Raw genomic sequence first — 20279 nt, 5'->3', positions numbered from 1 at the left:
ACAGCCAAGGTATTCAGAGGACACTAATGATATCAGTAGCTACTGACTATTTCCTGGCCAGGTGGGGAAATAAAGAAGTAAGTTTAATAAGTCTTCTAAATTTGTCCTTGCCATTATGATAAACAACTGTATCTTGATAATTAATTATATTATGGCAATTAATTATAACTTGCCATAATGATAAATAACTTTATCCTGAGTACAGCAGAGACACAAGCCCTTCAGGACACATGCCTGAGGCAGTGACAGTCTGACTTTGAAACAGTGGAAGACCTAGTTTCAAATTCAAGTATGCTTTGAGTAGAAATTAACTTTACCTCCTTCTGCATGGCAATGGGGCCAATCTTCCTTAAGCTGATCCTTACAAGAAAAGGAATCATACTGCTAAGAATTCAGACTTCAGCAGACATGGGTAAGTAAGGAAGTCTTATAAATCTATTCTAGCCTCCTAGCAAGAAACCAGAAATTTAGCAAGTTCATTCATGTTCAGGACAGTTGTGTTCACTAGATGAGAGGCACTGAGACATGAAGAACAGACTGCCTATTAAAAGAGAAAGCATTCCTTCCTGTCCTAGGACATCACTGCCAACTTCAGGAAGTGGGAACACAGCTGCTTGCTCTACAGTATGGGTTGCGTTTGTGTCTGGAATGTGTCTGACGTCCTGATCCCTGTGTCCATTTCAGGGAGCCTTGGGAGGAGCCTGAGTCACTGATGGAATTGGACAGTGCATGGAGATGCTTCAGCAGGACAAGGGTAAGTGCAGGGGCAAGTCCAGGTCATACTGAGAGAGAATGAGTGGCACTGATGAGGACAAACAAAGATAAAATCAAAAGTTTGTGCTTCGACTTCAAAAACTCAAACCAATAACTAATTTGCTCTTATAAATAATAACAAGTATTTTTCTATTTACATGAGAATTTAATCTCAAAACAGAAATCACAAAAATATTAAGTCCAGGGCATAAAACCTAAACCATTGCTCATATTTATTCTTTCTAAATAGAGCAAAGTGTAAAATCATCTCCATAAAACATACACTGTGGTTATAAAAAGGCAAAAGTCTTAGTGAGAATCATTGGTATTCCATAGAAGAGTGAATTAAACACAGCCAAGGGAAGACCCAAGTCTCATACTTCTCTTGTATATTCCAAAGTTTCAGGGAAATTCCAGGTGATAGAGGTTATTTCCCATAATGTTAAAGCAAGGTTTCAGACACTTGAGAATTTTGGTCCCAGTACTCTAGGAGGGCACATCTCTGACCTGGAAAATAATACAGGAATGTATATTCTTCCCGTGACTCATTCTGGTCATTCTTCCAGCATCACAAAAACCAAAAAAATGGAAATATGGCCAAATACATGATTTGCTATCCCTCTTCTTCAGGCTTCTTGGCTGATTCTTATGGATAATAGCATTACCTTAAGGATTATGATGAAGATGTGATGTCCAAATATGTGCAGTTTTGAGCAAAATGCCTGGTACGAATTGGTCAATGAATAATTACTGAATAATTATATGAATATTTACTGAATTTATGTATCCCATGAATAATTACTGAATGCTTATATGAATATTTACTGAATTTATGTATCCCATGAATAATTACTGAATGCTGTGATTGCTTTTATTGGCAGTGCTCAAAATTCATCCCTGTGTGACGTCAAGTAAGCCATGTAACTTTGTGAACCTGCAGTTTCATTGTTTTTTTTTTTTTTTTTTTTTTTTTGAGACAGAGTCTTGCTCTGTCACCCAGGCTGGAGTGCAGTGGCACAATCTCGGCTCACTGCAAGCTCCGCCTCCCGGGTTCCCGCCATTCTCCTGCCTCAGCCTCCGAGTAGCTGGGACTACAGGCGCCCGCAACCACGCCCGGCTAGTTTTTCGTATTTTTAGTAGAGACGGGGTTTCACCGTGTTAGCCAGGAGGGTCTCTATCTCCTGACCTCGTGATCCACCCGCCTCGGCCTCCCAAAGTGCTGGGATTACAGGCTTGAGCCACCGCGCCCGGCCTCAGTTTCATTGTTTTTTAAATGAAAAAACTTGACAGATTTTCATTCTGCCACAGAATGTCAGGTCTCCCAGACACCAGAAAATACATTGACTTAAAGCCTTTGATAGATCTCAAAGCAGTATCCTTACACAGTGTAGTTGGAGGATGGTGGGGGCTGCAGAGAGGGATGCTTTCAAATGGGATTGATCCAGTCCTCCTTCCTTCACTTCCACATGAATGCTGGGCAGCCCAGGGTCACACCCACTGCACCCTCAACTCAGGCTAGTCCAGCAGCCAAACTGAGGGAGACCCAGGCTACAGAACAGTCTCCCCAGTTCCAGGGTCACAAAACCTAGGTGGGGATGAAAGCTGAGAAAGTGGTTCAGGGGACCACTCTTTCCTACTCGTTCCTCTCACCTCAAACTCACCTACTGCACAGCAACACTGAGGATCATCAACTACCAACTACTATCACCAAGTCCATGACCTTGATGTTGCCATGTTCTGTTAGTGGAATGCAACCACACATCAGTGGTGTTAGTCCAACTCAGAAAAATATACATCAAGCAGTATTCCATAAGAACTGCTCATGGCCCTGTTCTTTTCAATATATGGGAAAACTGAATGAAAACAACAAAATAGCATCAGGTTTATAAGACTTCCCAAGATAGATGGTCACATGTGTTTTCAGGAGATCCCTATATAAATGATTTTGATCACTTGATACCTTGAAAAGAGCTCTCATGGGCCCAGAATGGCATCCATAAGTGACAAGTATGAAATGTAGTGTTCAGTCACATTAAAAAACACATCATCCCACACAGAGGAAGAGCTTTGGACATAGGAATGTCAAACTGGTCTTAAATGTAATGAAAAGCCAAGATGGTGCCCCAGTAAGGAAAAAGAAATCAACAATGGGATGCAGCAAGAAGAATACTGAGAGAGGAAATAAAACATTTTTTTTTTTTTTTTTTTTTTTTTTGAGACGGAGTCTCGCTCTGTCACCCAGGCTGGAGTGCAGTGGCCAGATCTGGCTCACTGCAAGCTCCGCCTCCCGGGTTCACGCCATTCTCCTGCCTCAGCCTCCCGAGTAGCTGGACTACAGGCGCCGCCACTCGCCCGGCTAGTGTTTTGTATTTTTTAGTAGAGACGGGGTTTCACCGTGTTAGCCGGATGGTCTCGATCTCCTGACCTTGTGATCCGCCCGTCTCGGCCTCCCAAAGTGCTGGGATTACAGGCTTGAGCCACCGCGCCCGGCCGGAAATAAAACATTTTTAAAAAATGAATTATTCATTCACTTTCTAGTGGATACAGAAAAAACTGCAGAAGACCCACAGGATATCACGGCAGTCTAAAAGTTTGATATCTTACACTGTGGAAAAGCCTTAAATTCTATTTTAACATAAGAGAAGGTGGTGTGACTGACTTCATGACTACCATGTAGAAAACATAACCTGTTGGGAAACTATTTCTGCCTTGATGATTTTATACACGCAAGAGATGAACAATGAGGAATATGCTTAGATGTATCGGGAAAGAGATGGGTCTGTGGCATTGTCACAAGGGTACACATATACTTAGAGTGAATGCTGAAGGATTGATCCCCATCGGTGGTGACCTCAGGTGAGACCATGGCGCTGGTGTTTCAGCAAAGCCTGAGCAATTGGAACACAGGGCTCCTAAGATTCCATGACACCCCCACGTTCTAATTCTGTTATTGCAACTGCAGACCGTTACCTGGCACGCTGGCTGCTACCTACCTCGCTCTTGTCAGAGTCTGAGCTACAGGCAGTACCTTCAATTCTGAGCTCTTCAAACCTTGTTTTTGCAGTTAAGGACTGTAAAGTGCTGTGGGGAGTGATCACGTTTTTCTCAACAGTAAGTTAAGAAGTTCAGTTACTGACATCCCTCAGTCCTGATTATACCTATTGGATTTCACCAGTTTTTAACCCATCATGTGTTTGGGTTTCTTCTCCCCAGTCCCTGGCTCCACCTCTTCTGCCACAAACGTCAGCATGGTGGTATCTGCTGGCCCTTGGTCCAGTGAGAAGGCAGAGATGAACATTCTAGAAATCAACAAGAAATTGTGCCCCCAGCTGGCAGAGAAGAAACAGCAGTTCAGAAACAGCAAAGAGAGATTTCTTGTAACTCAAGTGGCCTGCTTCCTGGCCAGCCGGCAGAACAAATACAGTAAGATCTATAGGCTCACCATCGTGAAAGTGATGAATGACGTCCTGTCTTCTCTCTGAGAAACTAAATGCTCTCTCCATCAAAAATAATTTCTTCCTTCCCATACTTCTAGGAAAACAGAAATGGGTATTTTAACATTTTGTTAAGGTTGGAAGACAGAGGTACCAAAGTATTTAGCAACTTTCCATGTTTGCAGTCAGGTGGCGGTGAGACTAGAGTTCAAATCCCAGTTATTGATTTCTGACACAGGTACAGCACCACCTGTTTTCTCAGCAAGAGGCTAAATCATGTTACTAGAATCCTCTCTGTACCATAAAAGATTATGCAGACAAGTAGCATCTAGTCTGTTGGTCTAAATGTCTGGGACTCATGAACTTCCATTCAGTTCAAGTCTCTGTTGAGGCCCAATAGGCAAAGCTCTGTTCTGGGGACCCTGGGGGAAACGTGGTGTTAGTACACAGTACCCCTGCTGAGGAGCTTAAAGAGAACTCTGCTCCTAATAGAACCTGTAGTATCTATAAGTGACAGCATCAAGAGCAGGGAGTACGCTGGTGAGAGGGAAGTCCTGCTTCCTGGGGCACTGGCTCTTGCTCCTAAAGAGGAAGAAAGATGGCACCCAAGACTTTGTGAAGGTAGCAGTGTGTAGAGCAGGGACCCTGGGCCAGTGTCCTGGGCTCCATCCAAGTTGCTTGTCTTCTCTGTTCCTCAGCTTCTTCATCCATCCATAGGGTACTATAATAATACCTACCTCTATAAGTTGCTGCAATGAATTACATGACCTATTTCTTGTAAACCTCCTGGAACAGTTGTTGGCACAGAGTAAGCACTATTAGTTCTTCATTCTACTGTTTCTAACTTAACAGAAACTTGATTAGTATTTGGGCATATTTCCTTCATGGCTTTATGGTCTTATGCCTTATATTTTATGCAATTTATCCAGATAGTATTTTTAAAATCTTTGACATAGTTGTGCTTGAAATTCCCAGTAAAAGGGAAACCATCAGTCCCATAGTCCTAGGGGCCTTCCCGACTCTACGGAAAATCACTTCATGGCCCAGTGCAGTGTTTACAGGAGAGGCTGCAAGGCTTGGGAAAGTGGCCCAGGATTCAGAGTCAGACCTCAGGGGCTGTGAATTCTGACTCCACTTCATTGTGGTTGAATCATCTTGTCAACTTGGTTGGTTTGCCCTTGAGTTTCTCTTTCTTCATCTCTAAATTTTGGAGGATCAGATGCCAGAAAGTTGGGAGACCGAAGAGTAAAGATGTGGAAATCCCTGCCTAGAGCCTGGTACTGGGGACAGTTATGTCCTTGGGATGGACCTGGCTCCTGCCCTGTAGGCAGTGACCACCGCTGTGTGTCCAGCTTTTCACTGAGGCCGGTGTGTCTGTCTTTTCTCAGACTATGAAGAATGCAAAGACCTCCTAAAATCTATGCTGCGGGATGAGCTTCAGTTCAAGGAGGAGAAGCTTGCAGAGCAGCTCGGGCAAGCTGAGGAGCTCAGGTGAGGGGGCCCTATGCAGGCAGGTGGGCAGGTGTGTAAATCTCTGAAGTACAGCAGCTCGGCGGGGCGAAGTAAGAGCTAAGCTGGGTCTGGGGAAGGGCAGGAATTGCCATGGCAGGCTCACGACACACAAATATTTATGAAACAGAGAACAGGATAATAATAAGTTATGGGTTGCAGTTTTTTCTCAGAACCTTGTTTTCTCTTTTTCAAACAAGTAACTGTTGAAGTGAAACTTGCATAACACGAAATTAACCAAAGAAGTGGGAACAACCCAGCAGCATTCAGTGTACTCAAAATGGTGCGCCATCACCACCCCACTTACCCTTAGTCAGAATCACCTCCTGACTGACTGCGGCTTCTCATCCTTTCACTCAATCAATGTTGCCTTCTGGAGCCTGTCATTCTTTTCTTCTTTCGTCTTTTCAATTGGCCCCATCTGCACCTGGCCTCATTTCTGTCCATGGCTTTGTATCTAGTGACTGCAAGATGCACTATGTGTATTTTCACATGGAAATGTCCATGGCCAGAGTGAGGAACTGAAAGGATGTCTTTTTGAAACTGATTTAGAAAGACCTACTTTTGTTTACAAAAGAGAAAGATGAATGCAACATTGTCGAGGATCTTTCAGTTGCACTCTCTGATATAGAGGAAGCCTGTAAAAAATTTTTTTTCTCTTGGCCACAGGCATTTCCCCAAACATGTGTTGACCTTCTGCTTGGAGGTCTCCTTGAGGACATTGTCTCAGAAATCTCTGTTGCAGTATTAGAACTGATCACTCATCTCTTTCCACTACTAAATTTTCTCTACTGTGTCACCTTAGGCAATATAAAGTCCTGGTTCACTCTCAGTCACGAGAGCTGGCCCGGTTAAGGGAGAAGTTACGGGAAGGGAGAGATGCCTCCCGCTCATTGAATCAGCATCTCCAGGCCCTCCTCCCTCCGGATGAGCCTGACAACTCCCAGGGGCAGTATCTCCGACAGCAGCTGGCTGAGGGCTGCAGGCTAACAGAGAACCTCATCCACAAACTCAGCCCAGGTAAGGTGGTCACAGGCCCTGATGACCCAAAACCCCAGGCTTATTAGAGACTCCAGACCTCCATACCTCCGCAATGACAGTTGTATCGGTGGTGTTTTTTTCCACTAAACATATGTGGCCATGACATGACCAGGACTTCCTGGGTGAGAACAGAGATGGGAAACCCTGCAACCCATGGGGTTGGAGGTCACAGTATTGCGAATGTCCCTCCTTCCTTGATGGAAGATGGTATTTGGAGCCAGAGGCAACATCTCTCTAGTTGTAAAGGAGAGGAAGGAGGCTGTGACAGGAGGGTGCTTGTTAGAGTGAAAAGAGCTCTGGACTAAGAATGAAGGTTCCCAGGCTGTGTCTTTGGCAATGTTCTTAGTAACTGTCGGTGACTGAGTGATTTTTCCCTCGTGAGATTCTCTCTCTCCATCTGCAAAGGCAGGCAAATTGTCTCTTGCAAGGGTCTGAAGCATCCAAATGTGGGAACACTTACGACTGCTTTTGAAAATGAGATAAAGCCCCTCGCCGTGTGGTGTTGGAGAAGGCACTTGACGTGGGGGCATTTGGTGGTAGGAAGTGCTTCAGACTGGAGCACTCCCCATGCAGAGGATGTCCCTGAATAACACAGCAGAAGCCACTTGGAGGGCCTGTGAAGTCCCCTGATGTATAGAAGATTGTGGGACAAGTTTGTTTGTCCTCTCCTAAGAGAAAGAATTAGGTTCGAAATGTGAACTGTGACAGGACACCAAGCCTGTGCCTGGGAATCAGATCTGTGGTGGGATGAGGGAGACAGCTGCCAAAGTCCAGAGAGAGGCTGCACAAGTCCCCAGTGATATGGGGAGCAAAAGGTCTTTTCAATATTTGGCCACATCTTGATGGTGGCCCTCCAGATCAGAAATGCATTGCCTGATGGATCAGGAAACCATGCCAGGGCATTTTGTTAAAGATAAAACATGAGAGCTTTCAGTTGAATGGTGACCCATGCCTAGATGTCCATGTCTCTGTGCACATTGGGCTGACTGTGCTTGCAGAGTGTGAAGTGGGAAATATCTGAACGAACACTTCTGTATTTACAGAAAATGATGAAGATGAGGATGAAGATGTTAACGTTGAGGAGGCTGAGAAAGTACAGGAATCATGTGCCCCCAGGTAACACTGAATAATCAGGAGCAATAATTGTTGCGGGAAGTCAGGGACCCTGGACGGAGGGACTGGCTGAAGCCGCGGCAGAAGAACATAAATTGTGACAATTTCATGGACGTTATCCCTTCCCCAGTCAATACTCTTGTGATTTCCTATGCCTGTCTTTACTTTAATCTCTTAATCCCACCATCTTCGTAAGCTCAGGACCCTGTGATGATTGCATTAACTGCACAGATTGTTTGTAGACCATATGTATTTGAACAATATGAAATCTGGACACCTTAAGAACAGGATAACAGCGATTTTTAGGGAACAAGGGAGATAACTTCAAAGTTTGACTGTCTGTGGGCCAGGTGGAACAGAGCCATATTTCTCTTATTACCAAAAACAGGTAAGATAAATATTGCTGAATTCTTTCCCCAGTAAGGAATATTAATAATTAACAGCCCTGGGAAAAGAATGCATTCCCAGAGGAGGCCTCTGAATGGCTGCTCTGCGAGTGTCTGCCTTTATGCAGATGTAGATAGGGATGAAACACGCCCTAGTCTCCTGCAGTGCCCTCAGGCTTGCTAGGATTAGGAAATTCCAGCCCGGCAAATTCCAGTCAGACAGGTTCTCTGCTCTTGAACCTTGTTTATCGATGACAATGCATGCACGGCTGGACATGGAAGTTCATTAGTGATTCTAGTTTCGCCCTGACCTTGTGATCTCGCCCTGACCTCCTGCCTTGTGATCTTTTGTCACCCTTGAAGCATGTGATCTCTGTGACCCACACCCTATTAATCACTCCGTCCCTTTTGAAAATTGCAAATAAAAACTTGCTGGTTTTACAGCTCTTGGGGCATCACGGAACCTGCCGACATCTGATGTCTCCCTCGGACACCCAGCTTTAAAATTTCTCTCTTTTGTACTCTTTCCTTTTATTTCTCAGACCAGCCTATGCTTAGGGAAATAGAAAAGAACCCACGTTGACTATCGGGGGTGGGTTCCCCCGATAAATAATGGATGGTAAAATATGAAAAAGGTCTAGGAGGCACACCCTCTCTGGCATCTACAATGGGCCAAAAGCCTGCATTCCCTTGGCCACAGTATGTGAAATTCAACCCAACTTAGACACAGGGTGTGGCAGCTGTTGTGTTTCTCTGTGTGTGGTGAGTGTCATGTCTGTACCGTACAGGGATAATTGAGTCTTCATCCTCCTCAGCTCCTATCTGCCCAGTACAATGAACACCAACTGCTCTTCCTCTTTGGCTCCCATAGCAGCCATGCTCTGTTGCAGAGAGAAGAGGATTGCCTGTTCCCTCTTAAAGGGAACCTCCTGTTTGCTTTCTGTGACCACTCTCTTATGCCTCCTGTCAAAACTGGCTAGGACTCCCTGGGGTCCAATCCCTCTGTGTTTAATCTTCTGTCATGTCTCTGTCACCTGGCTCATCAGGGAGGTGCAGAAGGCTGAAGAGAAGGAATTCCCGGAGGACTTACTGGAGGAATGTGCTCTCGCTTGTTCAGATAGCCACGGTCCTTCTGACTCCAGCCAGCCTCACAGGAAAACCAAAATCACATTTGAGGAAGACCAAGTTGACTCTGCGCTGGTTGTAGACAGTGAACTTTCTCATGATGAAGGGGAGGAAGCTCTAAACATTCTCCCAGGTAGCCTCTATATTCTTTGTCCCTGGTACCTCTGTCTAGGCTGAGGAAGATCAACTCTGAAAATAGGCTCTATACACACAAATTGGTTTGAATCAAAAACTAGGATGGGATACTAAACACATTTATCAGGGAGTTTTCCTCTCCTCCTCCACCCATGTCATGCCTCTGTCTCCCTGGGCCCAGTATCAAGTTACTGGACCCCAGGCAAGTGTGACAAACTCATACTCACCTGAGTGCAGGAGGTGTAAAGGAAGTACCTGTCAGGCCTCCCAGTTTTGGTTCAGTATCTCTCATCACGTGTAATTATTCATCTGTCCCTAAACAATGTCCATGGAGTTTCTATGCCTTTTGAAGGAGACTGGCAGCCTTGCCTTTGTATTTGGATATATTGTTCCCCAGGCTTCACTACTCTCAGCTTTAATCTTGATCTCTTTTAAGTCAACTTGCTTAGCTGCTTAGTCGCTTTGAAACCTGGACGGAGGTTTCAAAGGTTTCTTTACCTTGCTGATATGTTTCCATAAAGTAAGGCTGGGCCCTGGTTCTCCACCCCATCAATGGCTGATGTGATGTTTCTTTGTAGCATCGCAGATTCTTGTTTTTTCTTTTTCTTTGAGACGGAGTCTCACTGTGTCACCCAGCCTGGAGCAGAGTGGCATGATCTTGGCTTACTGCAACCTCAGCCTGCTGCATTCAAGTGATTCTCCTGCCTCAGCCTCCTGAGTAGCTGGGACCACAGGTGTTCACCACCACACCTGTGCGCACTCTCAAGACATTGGACCCAGGCAGATGTGACAAATTCACAGAACTATGATTTTGACTCAAGGGTTTGTAGATTTCCTCCTTCATTCTAATTTCAGTGTCTAAAATCCTTGCGACCATGAACAAGCTGGGTATTTGATGAGACAGGGCTGAATACTGCAGTTTTTCTCCTAGAAATCGTTTGGGGCATTTGCTTTAAATTGATTGGAAAAATAAGGCATAACCATTTGCACAAACTTGGGACACGTGATGTTGGGATAATGATGTACCAGAATAGGAATACTTCACCCATAGGCTCAGGGATGAAAACAAAGGAATCTCTATCATGGCAGACCCTCAGGCCTCATAAAGTATATCTGTCACAGTGTCCTGTTCTCATGCCAAGGAGACTGATATTCCTGTTTTAGGATTGGGCAGTGGATTGTTACGTGAATAGGGGAATCATCTTAATGTGTCTGACTAATTGCAGAAATTGAAAAGGAGCAAGAAGAGGAAGAAGATCAAGACTCACCGTGCCCCAGGTAACTTTGAGTAATTGTGGACATTTAACTTATTGTTGACATCTGGAGATGCCAGATGCAGGGAAAACAGAACATACCTGTTCATTCATTCAGCCAATCATGAAATAGCCATATTAGCAATGTTAAGATTATCAATGTGAAATAATTATTAAGCAGGATTATTAGTTAATATTAATATTACTGGTCAACATTAATGAAGTTGCCTCTTTTCATTTTACACCTATATTTGTTTCTCTTGTTAATTCCTTCAAAATTGTACTAATCTTTATTCGGTTGACTTGGTTGAACCAATCAATCACATTTTCTGCAGTTTCCTTTTCACTTTAAGTCTTTTTGGCTTAAAGTGAACTTGAGATGCTCATCTGATATCTGCCTCTTTCCCTTTATATTTGCAAATATTTGGGAGCAGGAATGTAAATACAAGTAATTTATATCATGCTAAAAATTTGAGAACAAGAGATGTTGAGGTCACGGTAACTCCATCAGTCTATGAAGACACAGGGGCCTGTTGCGTGTGCCATGTCACAGCTCTTTGGTACAGGAATCGTTCCGTCTCCTTCCTTTCCAGCTCACTGTCTACCCAGGACACTGAGCACCTGCTGCTCTCTCTCCTGCTGGAGATAGAGAAGGATTGTTCTCTCTCTGAGGGGACTATCCTTTGCTTCCTCTGGCCCCTCCTGTTGGCCTCTCTGTAGAACTAGCTGGGCACTGTGGTTTCTGTTCCCTCTGGTGTTTATCTTCTGTATTCTTCACCCACCAGGCTGAGCCCGGAGCTGCCAGAGGTGGAGGAGCAGGACGTCCCGCAGGACTCTCTGGATGAAGTTTACTTGACTCCTTCACTTCCCCATGACCTGTCTGACTGCCAGCAGCCTTACAGCAGCACGTTGTGCTCATTGGAGGATCAGCTCGCCTGCTCTGCTCTCGATGTAGCCTGTGAGTACTCCAGCCTGAAGGTCACAAAGCTCCACTGTTCTCCCAGGCAGCCTCTATATATTGTTTCCTGTAACTTGTGCAGGTGAGATGGATCATCTCTGCAACCAGGCCCTGTAAATTCAGAGTGTTTTGAATCTGGTTCTTGGATCCAGTTTTAAGCTCAGACATTCATGGGTAGAACCCCTTCTCTTGTGCCAGGTGATTCCTCTGTCACCCGACCCCTTCTCACAAGAGCAGGGGGTAGGTATCAAAATAGACCAGAGAGGGGAATGATGAGGGATCACTGCATACTCTCGGCCACAACAGCTCACCTGGAGAATTTTATGTAACAGACTTCATTCCTTAAGATAGGGCATCTCTCTTTTCAGACATTATGTTGAACAGTGCCCTTCTCATCACATATCCCGAACAGCGCCCTTCACTATTCTCTGGTCATCCACTTGTGCTGGCAGTTTTGCCCAATTATTTTGGAGGTCTGTTTTCATGATTCCTATGTCCCAGGCCAGATTCTCAACTTCTTCTGAGGTGGCTTCCCTCCAGCTGAAGCAGTTAGCGTCCCTTCCCCCATGCATGGCCATGGCTTGCATCCTCTGTAGGGCCCCGTGGTTTCTTTCATGTGTGGGTTTGTGGTTTCAATCATGTGTTGTCTCAGTGCTATGTTCTCATGTAAACCATCAACAACTAGTGTCCCTGGTCAGGTGCTGGCCTAGCTGATGAGCAAAGCGCAGTGGTTCTCATCCCCATGATCTCCGGCAAACTCCTCCTGTGAGCAAGTGCCCCTTGAGGTTGCAGTTTCATAGGGTGTGTAAGGAAAAAAACAATTTTCTTTTCTTCTCATTCATTCTGTTTTTTTTTTTTTTTTGTACCATTATTCTGGGAATTTCATGTGGATTGTTAGTTTTACCCATCAAAACTCTTGTAGAAAGAGCAAGTAAAGGCTGGGCGCGGTGGCTCAAGCCTGTAATCCCAGCACTTTGGGAGGCCGAGGCAGGCGGATCACGAGGTCAGGAGATTAAGACCATCCTGGTGAACACGGTGAAACCCCATCTCTACTAAAATACAAAAAAATTAGCTGGGCATGGTGGCGGGTGCCTGTAGTCCCAGCTTCTAGGGAGGCTGAGGCAGGAGAATCGCTTGAACCCGGGAGGCGGAGCTTGCAGTGAGCCAAGATCACACCACTGCACTCCAGCCTGGGTGACAGAGCGAGACTCTGTCTCAAAAAAAAAAAAAAAAAAAAAAAAAAAGAAAGAGCATGTAACTCTGTAGTGTCCCCCCTCTGAATATTTTGTCATGAGAGTAGTGACTGAAACTTTTGTCCTCCATTCTATTTTGGTCAGTAAACACCTTTCCTGCTGGAACCATCCTCTTTCCTGTTTTTCATTTCTCCTTGAGTTTCAAATAAGCAAAGGCTTTTGTAGGATCGCAGCAATTTATTTATTTATTTGAGATGGGGTTTCACTTTTTTTTTTAATTATGCTTTAAGTTTTAGGGTACATGTGCACAATGTGTGGGTTTGTTACATATGTATACATGTGCCATGTTGGAGTGCTGTACCTGTTAATTCATCATTTACATTAGGTATATCTCCTAATGCTATCCCTCCCCTGTCTCCCCACCCCACGACAGGGGGGTTTCACTCTTGTTGCCCAGGCTGGAGTGCAGTGGCGCAATCTCGGCTAACTGCAACCTCCGCCTCCTGGGTTCAAGCGATTCTCCTGCCTCAGCCCCCCTAGAAGCTGGGACTACAGGCACCCGCCACCATGCCCAGCTAATTTTTTTGTATTTTTAGTAGAGACGGGGTTTCACCGTGTTCACCAGGATGGTCTTGATCTCCTGACCTCGTGATCCGCCTGCCTCGGCCTCCCAAAGTGCTGGGATTACAGGTGTGAGCCACCGCAGCCGGCCCACAGCAATTCGTAAAATGAAATAAAATACACATTGCCCTTGCACCTGTTATATGCTTTGCCCCTGGCCAAGCAAGCTCTGTCCTTGCTATAACCCATTCAGTGCTCATGGGGCACTCGGAAGTGGGCGGTGGCATCTCCATGTTAGAGGTGAGGATGCTGAGGCTCAGCAAGTTCTCTTTGCTCACCAAGGATGCACCAGCTAGTCACAGTGAGAACATGGGCCCCGTGTCTGCCTGACTCCACGGTGCAATTGCTGTCATTTCTCTATAGTAGGATCTCTCAGAGACTCAGCTAGGGTGAGTGCTTAAGCATTTTCCCTTTGTAGCAAATTTGTTGGAAATAATTTCAAGCTGAAACACAAAATTTGCTGATCTGGTACAAAGAACTTCTGTAGCCCCTCGTGTGTGTAACCCAGTGATAAATACCTTGGTGCACTTTGTCTGTGAGCAGAACCGGTGGCTCCTCCAGTCCCTCCAGGGGGACCTACAGCTCCAGAAGGCTCTCAGGGAAGGAAAGGTGCTGGTCTCTTCCTACCCTGTATCATGTGGGTTTCTGCTCTTAACATGGCAGTCTTGGAGCCCTTGTAAAGTTACTGGGCTCTGTCTCAGACCCCAACCAGGACCAGGCTCCCATGAGGAGGAAGAGAAATGCTCAGACACATGTCTCAGAAGTGAGATGCCTGTGATATGGGCCAGCTCTGCCAGGGCATCATGAAACGTGGGCCAGGAGAGGCCACATTCATCCATGCAGACAGGCTGAGATGCATGAATGCACTGTCTCAATTATACCAGGAGGCATCTCTGTGTGGGTTCCGATGATAACCTGTGAAGAGTCTGTACTGTTCACAGCTGTGACCCCAGCAGTGGTGCTGGAGTTGATGTGCTCCACCCATCCTCTCGCTTCAGGGAAAGTCACAGTAGAATCAGCGAGAATACAACCTAAATCATAACTTGATCACTTATTAGGACTTTTCCCCACCCGCTCAACTAATATGTACAGTGTTTCAGAAGTTTGAGAACATGTTTTTCATTTTCTCCTGAAAATGCAAACAATATTCAAAGTATAATTTTAAGAAGACTTAGTATTCTGAAAAAGAGAGATAAGAGCACCTAACGAAATTAAGTGTTTAGAATTAAAAACATTCCTAGACATTGATTCTAAATCACACATGCAGAGGACAAGAATGGGAAGCCTGGCTTTGACCAGCCTTCCCCAACCAGATTTGTCCTTTTGAGATGTTTCCCCGTCTGCCCGATATGAACTACCATGAAGTCGCATTGAGTCCTGAGTGATGGTTAATGATCAGTAAACTGTGCCCTGAGCAGCTAAGGAAGCCACATGAGGCGAAGTGAAGGGCTCAGGGGCACCAAGTCCTAGAAGCTGGAAGGGACACCGTGCAGGGCTGTGCGGGGGAGGAGCCAGCCTGACTCCAGGGAAGAGTCTGTATGAGGGAGTGGTGAGAGGTGATGCTGGATAGGAACATGGGACAGAAGTTAGAAGGAGCACAAAGGCAGGGCAAGAGGGGAGAGTTGCACAGTGGGCAGTGGAGAGTTTTCAGAAGCAGAGTAGGGACGTGGAAAGAATGGGACTTCTGGGCAATAAAATCGCTGAGACAATTGCTGAAGGGGTGGCCTGCCCCTCCACACCTGTGGGTGCTTCTCATTAGGTGGAACGAGAGACTTGAGAAAAGAAATAATACACAGAGACAAAGTATAGAGAAAGAAAAGCGGGGCCCAGGGGACCGGTGCGCAGCTTACAGAGGACCCACACCGGCACCGGTCTCTGAGTTCCCTCAGTATTTATTGCTCAAAAGATAAGGGAGTAAATCAGCAGTAAGACATACAGATACACGGAGATGTTCCATTTCCCAGGGACGGGCAGGAGACAGATGTTTTTCTTTTACTGAGATTTAAGAGAATGGTGATGGCCTTTAACCACAAGCAGCCTTTAGGCATTTGTTTAACAAAGCACATTCCTTACAGCCCAAAATCCTTTAAACCTTAAATCACCACAGCACATGTCTCTTGCAAGGACAAGATTGGGGGTAGGGTCACAGATTAACAGCATCTCAAATACAGAGCCAAACAGAGTCTCTTAAACTTACTTCTTACTTACAGTAACAGGCTGACCTCTCTTTTCCCCACAAATTGCTAGTGTGGAGATGGCAGAATCAGAGATAGCAGCTGGGGGCATGTATGAAGCCAGGCATCAGTGATGAGTCTGATACACTCTGCTCTCAGGAAGATGAAGGAGAACAGATACACAGAAGGCATTTTTAAGAAAGCCTAGAGAAACCTTGATGAGAATGAGGATGTGCAGAGGGGAGAGAGAGGAGCCCTGCAGCAACGTGGATCAAGCCCTGCAGGCCCCGTCCCTCTTCTGAGGCAGATCTGGACTGGTGTGAGGCCACTGGAAGTCTTTCCTTAGTCCATTTTCTGAGAGTGTGATCTCCTCTTCCTGTGGAAATAGCGATAATTTTTATGAGGGGTGCTGCCCGGACCCCACTGGAGGAGTGGGTAAGATGAGGACTGTGCTCGGTGTTATCTCCCTACAGAACCACACAGGCTGATCGGTAATACCTGTGGCCCCTCTGAAGGCTCTCCAGAACATTCTTTCTAGGTTACAGGATAGAGATTAATAATAACAGAATAATCGGCATGGCCTTATTAGCCAGTCCAAAGCCCTCTGGGCTGAAGTGGGGGTTTTTCACTTCAGGGACATCCAGCCTGGGTACCTTCCATCTCAGCATCCCCAGGCACAGACAGGAAGTGACATCACCCCATTTACATGATGTCTGTCTTTGTGGCCTGGGCCACTGGGTGGCTCACCTCAGAGGCAGGGACACCAGAGATGGGTGTTCTGGGCATGATTAACAAAGGGAAAACTGAGAGCGTTCCTACTGAAGCCCCTTCTCCTTTCAGCTCCCACCCAGGCGGACTGTCCTTACGGACCTTGGAGCGGAGACTTGAACCACCACCTGTCAGAGGTGCCGGCTTCACAGGCACAGCCAGAGCCGAGAACCCTGGTGCCCAATTGTCTGCGACTGCAGCTGGATCAAGGGTTTGACTGTGGCTATGGCGTAGCCAGGCAGGGCGTTTCCTCCACCACCTGCAGCTTCACAGCCAATGCTGATCCTGGGAAGCAATGGCCCTCCCAAGGTAGGGAAGGAAAGGGAACCACGAAGCTCTAATCCGGGTGTTGGTGATCATGGTGCTGTGAGGGGAGGAGGCAATGTGGTCTCTTCGTGCTTCCTCAGAGTCAAGTAGAAATCCACAATGTTCCAACCCAGTGAGGTGAGCAAGAGCCTGGGGTTTAGGATCAAATCTGCTCTCAGGTCCTGGGTTTAACCCTTACTCATTATTCACCTCGGCCAAGTCATTTGTGGTGCTGGCATTTACATCTCAGTTCTGTCATCCGAAAGACCTGAAAAATAATATCTACATTCAATCATTGTTGATAGCATTAATTATGATAATTTCCAAAGGGCTAATTCAATAAAAATTGCTCAATAAATCTATGAATATATGTTATCTAATTCTGTTATCTTTCTGGTAAATTAGCATTTAGGACATGACTTCACATGCAGTTTCATCTGAGGAAGAGTAACTGTTAGGATCTCTACTTTCTAGGGATCCCTCTTCCTGTGTTTTCTTAGAAAGTCTCTTTTGCCAGTTTTCTTCCTCTCTGTCAGCATCCCTTTTTAAGTCAATTTTTCCCTATCGAGCACTTTCAGTAACAACATATTAGGCACATTCAGTAACAGTGCAAACCCTGGGCCCGCAAGTCAGTCGCCTGACATATCCAGCTTCTTGCTCTGTTTCTTCCCCTCATTTTGAAATAAAGGAATAAAAGGGCAACCTTCTCATGGAAAGTGTACAAATCTGTGTCTTTTCTGAAACTCCATTTAGTTCGTCATCTCCACTCACGTCCACGGTCATATCCTCAGTTTCATTCTCAGAGGGATCCACTTCTGCTCAGATTTCCTTAAAACCCTGGGTCACGTTCATCCTACTCTCTGTCCTACTCAATATCTCTTCCTGGAGCCTCCGAGGCTGCCTGTTGTTCATCTGTCGGGCAATGCCCTCAACTGAGGAATAAGGAGACCCAAGTCCTCAGGAGGAGGGAGGGTCACGTCAGGTAATGAGCACCATCTGGGTCCCTGCAGAGGACACACGGAAGATGCTCAGTGAGTGTCGGGGGATGTGTAGTCCCTGACATGTGCCCTGATAACTTCTAGTATTTAAACTGATTTCTTCCCACTGATGTCTCTTTTTCTTCTCTGTGGATTCCCAGTCAGGACTCACCCCGCTGGCTCCACACTCTAACTTGCTGGCTTTCCCAGGAGTCCAGACCACAAACCAGGCTGCAGGCAAGAGGACAGAGTGAAAGCCTTTTGTTTCATTCTCCTTTACCTGGTGACTTCTCACTGCTGTCTAATAGGGCATTTGTTTCTCACCATGTCTTCTCTCTCTCGTTCGTCTTATTTTTCCAAAATTTTTTCGAATTTCAATGGACCAGATTATAATGTTAGTGAATATAATGTTAATTCAACATCTTCCACATCCCTGTGTAATTTCTTCCAATAGATTTTTATATATAAATATATGCATTTATGTCATTTGTCATATACATTATGCATATTTGGCATGTGTTTTTAATAAAATGTGTATATATGCAATATACGTATGATCATTTCATCAATATCCCAAGTTTTCCCAATTCTTTTCTCTCATATATTCATGTAACGTTGATTTTGCTTGATTTTTAGAATCTTCTCCCTCCCAAAACACAGCCTGTTTCCAGTGTGATTTCCTTGCCTTTGCCTTATCTACCTGGAAGCTATTTGTGTTTATTAATCCTAAGTTTCTTGAATACGTTTGTCAATTGGGATCACCTTTTCCTCCTGGCAATCTTGTCATTACTGGGTGATGCATGAAAAATCAACAATATAGAAAATACCAAAATGTATTCCTTGGCTTCCCTTTACCCCTTGGACTTTCTTGCCCAAGGCCACTTTCCTTCTCTGATGTTCCTCTTGGGTAGAAGAGAAAGTCACAGTAAGATCGTGGATAACAGTGAACGCTGTTGGGTGTGGTTTTATTTTCAGAGCTGGGTTTGGAGCCTTCCCTTGGAATGAAGAACCCTCCCCAACTGGAGGGTGATGATCTCGAAGGTCCAGCTGACAACATGCATGGGTGTCAAGTCATTGGCCATGTCCATGCCTCAAGTGTCCTGAAACAGATTATCAAAAGAAAACTGCTGTTGAGCAAGTTCAGACTGGCATGCAGATTCCCTTGCCTTCAAGCTTAAGGTACAGAGGTAATCACATCAATGGCTCTTTGATGCACTCATTCCTTATTTATCTGTCTATGATGACAGCTCATTCTCCCGTTGCTTTTCTCTTCCCTATTTGTTCTCTCCAGCAGCTGCTATCACGTCTGACTGTTCTTACCTCTGTGTCTCATGGGCTGCCACCCTGCCAAGACCTTCCATTCCCATCTCCATCTGCTCTTTGCTCTCTGAACTCTGCTCTGTTCCCACTGCTACTGTCTTGGGAGTCCCTCTCGCTTCAGAGTTTTGTTGGTCTAGATATTGAGAATATTGCTAAAATGCCTTAAGGTGTAACCAGGTGTGGAATCAACTTCAGGGAATTGGGAAAATAAGTTGGACCATGGTTACAATCCCCGCTCTCTCTTTGCTAACTTCCTGTAGACTCTCTTGTTTTTCTTTTCTTTCCTGAGCCCCTTGGAAAGAATACTTAAGATTATATTTCTCCTTTTTCATGTTTTATTTGTAACCAACCAAACAAGCAGCAATGAAATCATATTTCTTTGTAAAACTTTATTCCTGTCCTAGGCAAGGTGACCCAACAGCCTCTCATGACTGTTGAGACCTCCAGACTGGAGCTTTTTTCTCCCTCCTTCCAAATGCTATTGAAAGGGCCTGAGGCTGGGCTGTAGTTCCCAGGTAGTTAATAGCAACCCATATGGCCTTAGTTTAATCTTAGCCCTGTGGCATCGCTGATCCTGTGTTGTGAAAGGCAGAACTGGATGTGGATGTGGTCTGAGGTCCCTGCTAATTCTCACATCCAGGATTCTTTCTGTGGCCCTCCCACTCCTCCCTTAAAAGACTGGGACATGGTGTTGTAAGGGGGTGGGTTTCTCTGCAAAGGGTCCTCTCCTTCCTGCAGTGCTCTGTTTCTGAGCATGCATGGTTGATGCTGAGCACATCCTCACTGGAAAGTGTGAAAAGCAATCACTTTGCTCCAAACAGAGCTAATCAGGAAGGAAGGTACTGATGTTACCAGTTGCTGGTGGGGTCCCTACATTCTGCACCCCAGGCTGACTGGAAGTTCTGGGGTGTTTCTTCTCACTTGTGGATGGCACCTGCCACTTCAGCCAGCCTGAGGCTCGGCTTTCAGCTGGTCCTCCCAGCAGGAGCTCAGTTTGCCCCTGGATTATTACCACTTAGCAGTCCCTCCAGACTCAGCCAGACAGGATGAGACAAAGATGCTCATTTGATTTTTTTCTCCCTCTCCCCTACAGATACCAAATACTACTGAAAGGATGAAAAGGATGAAAAGATGTCATCAAAGTAGTTTTTTCACTTGTTGAAAAAGACTAAAACAGCAAAGCAAGTTCAAGATCAAACACAACACTGCAGGG

General features: G+C 45.5%; 1 protein-coding gene and 1 long non-coding RNA gene across 3 annotated transcripts in view; one reads left to right on the top strand and one right to left on the bottom strand.

Moving 5' to 3' along the window:
• Positions 1-6278, bottom strand: part of LOC117076653 — an 11775-nt gene extending 5497 nt beyond the window's left edge. Inside the window, exons 1-2 of the long non-coding RNA XR_004434435.1 lie at positions 6004-6278; positions 3864-4052 (exon numbers count right to left, since the gene is read on the bottom strand). This is a non-coding gene — a long non-coding RNA (uncharacterized LOC117076653). The remainder of the gene's footprint in view (positions 1-3863; positions 4053-6003) is intronic.
• LOC117076650 (putative neuroblastoma breakpoint family member 7) lies at positions 504-20279 on the top strand. Of its 2 annotated transcripts, XM_033200413.1 has the most exons (12): positions 504-754; positions 1635-1664; positions 2140-2267; positions 3967-4176; positions 5576-5678; positions 6502-6716; positions 7781-7853; positions 9283-9494; positions 10723-10774; positions 11535-11707; positions 16536-16772; positions 18722-18939. In XM_033200413.1, the coding sequence occupies exons 3-12, from the start codon at positions 2174-2176 to the stop codon at positions 18922-18924; spliced, it is 1572 nt and encodes a 523-aa protein (XP_033056304.1). In that variant the 5' UTR covers positions 504-754; positions 1635-1664; positions 2140-2173; the 3' UTR covers positions 18925-18939. The 2 variants fall into 2 exon arrangements, with proteins under 2 accessions (XP_033056304.1, XP_033056305.1); XM_033200414.1 differs by lacking the exons at positions 504-754; positions 1635-1664; positions 2140-2267 and adding an exon at positions 20160-20279 and having other exon boundaries at positions 3893-4176; positions 18722-18933.

Source organism: Trachypithecus francoisi, unplaced genomic scaffold (genome assembly GCF_009764315.1).
Source record: "Trachypithecus francoisi isolate TF-2019V2 unplaced genomic scaffold, Tfra_2.0 Lachesis_group5, whole genome shotgun sequence".
Taxonomy (NCBI): Eukaryota; Metazoa; Chordata; class Mammalia; order Primates; family Cercopithecidae; genus Trachypithecus; species Trachypithecus francoisi.
Note: the sequence above shows the minus strand (reverse complement) of the source record. Positions and strands in the feature narration are given on the sequence as shown.

Bases quoted from the DNA above. Each gene is read 5' to 3' on its own strand.
- LOC117076650 (XM_033200413.1), top strand. From the start codon at position 2,174: ATGCTTTCAAATGGGATTGATCCAGTCCTCCTTCCTTCACTTCCACAT. The intron at 2,268-3,966 runs GCTAGTCCAGCA...TCTTCTCCCCAG, and splicing joins CCACTGCACCCTCAACTCAG to TCCCTGGCTCCACCTCTTCT. The intron at 6,717-7,780 runs GTAAGGTGGTCA...CTGTATTTACAG, and splicing joins CATCCACAAACTCAGCCCAG to AAAATGATGAAGATGAGGAT.